This window comes from Galeopterus variegatus, unplaced genomic scaffold (assembly GCF_000696425.1).
Source record: "Galeopterus variegatus unplaced genomic scaffold, G_variegatus-3.0.2 Scaffold280, whole genome shotgun sequence".
Classification (NCBI taxonomy): domain Eukaryota; kingdom Metazoa; phylum Chordata; class Mammalia; order Dermoptera; family Cynocephalidae; genus Galeopterus; species Galeopterus variegatus.
The window spans coordinates 552,403-552,758 of record NW_007726391.1 but is presented as its reverse complement, the minus strand read 5'-3'; the positions used below and the strand labels follow the sequence as shown (position 1 = coordinate 552,758).

Sequence of the window (356 nt, the reverse complement as noted above, 5' to 3'; positions counted from 1 at the left end):
TTTTTTTTTTTTTTTTTTTTTTTTTTTTTTTTTTTTTCTCTTCTTCTTAAACAAACCACAAACGGATGTGAGGGAAGGAAGGTGTTTCTTTTACTCCTGAGCCCAGACACCTCTCTCTGTTCCGTCCAAGCTTGTTTTGCTGAACACTTTTTTTACAAAAGGAAAAGAAAGGGAGTTGCTTGATGTGAGAGTGAAATGGACGTAAGATTTTATCCGCCTCCAGCCCAGCCCGCCGCTGCGCCCGACGCTCCCTGTCTGGGACCTTCTCCCTGCCTGGACCCCTACTATTGCAACAAGGTGAACGCTCTGCTTTTGTTTCCACCCTGTTCTGGCTGCTGGATCCCGGGAGGGGGGCA

The 356-nt window shown here is 46.6% G+C and overlaps 1 protein-coding gene across 1 annotated transcript in view; it reads left to right on the top strand.

Annotated features, from left to right (window-relative positions):
• Positions 1 to 189: 189 nt before the first annotated feature.
• TOX (thymocyte selection-associated high mobility group box) overlaps positions 190 to 356 on the top strand; it is a 327,015-nt gene continuing 326,848 nt past the window's right edge. The window contains exon 1 of the mRNA XM_008566948.1: positions 190 to 297. Within this exon, the coding sequence (XP_008565170.1) occupies positions 196 to 297 (102 nt within the window). The 5' untranslated portion in view covers positions 190 to 195. The remainder of the gene's footprint in view (positions 298 to 356) is intronic.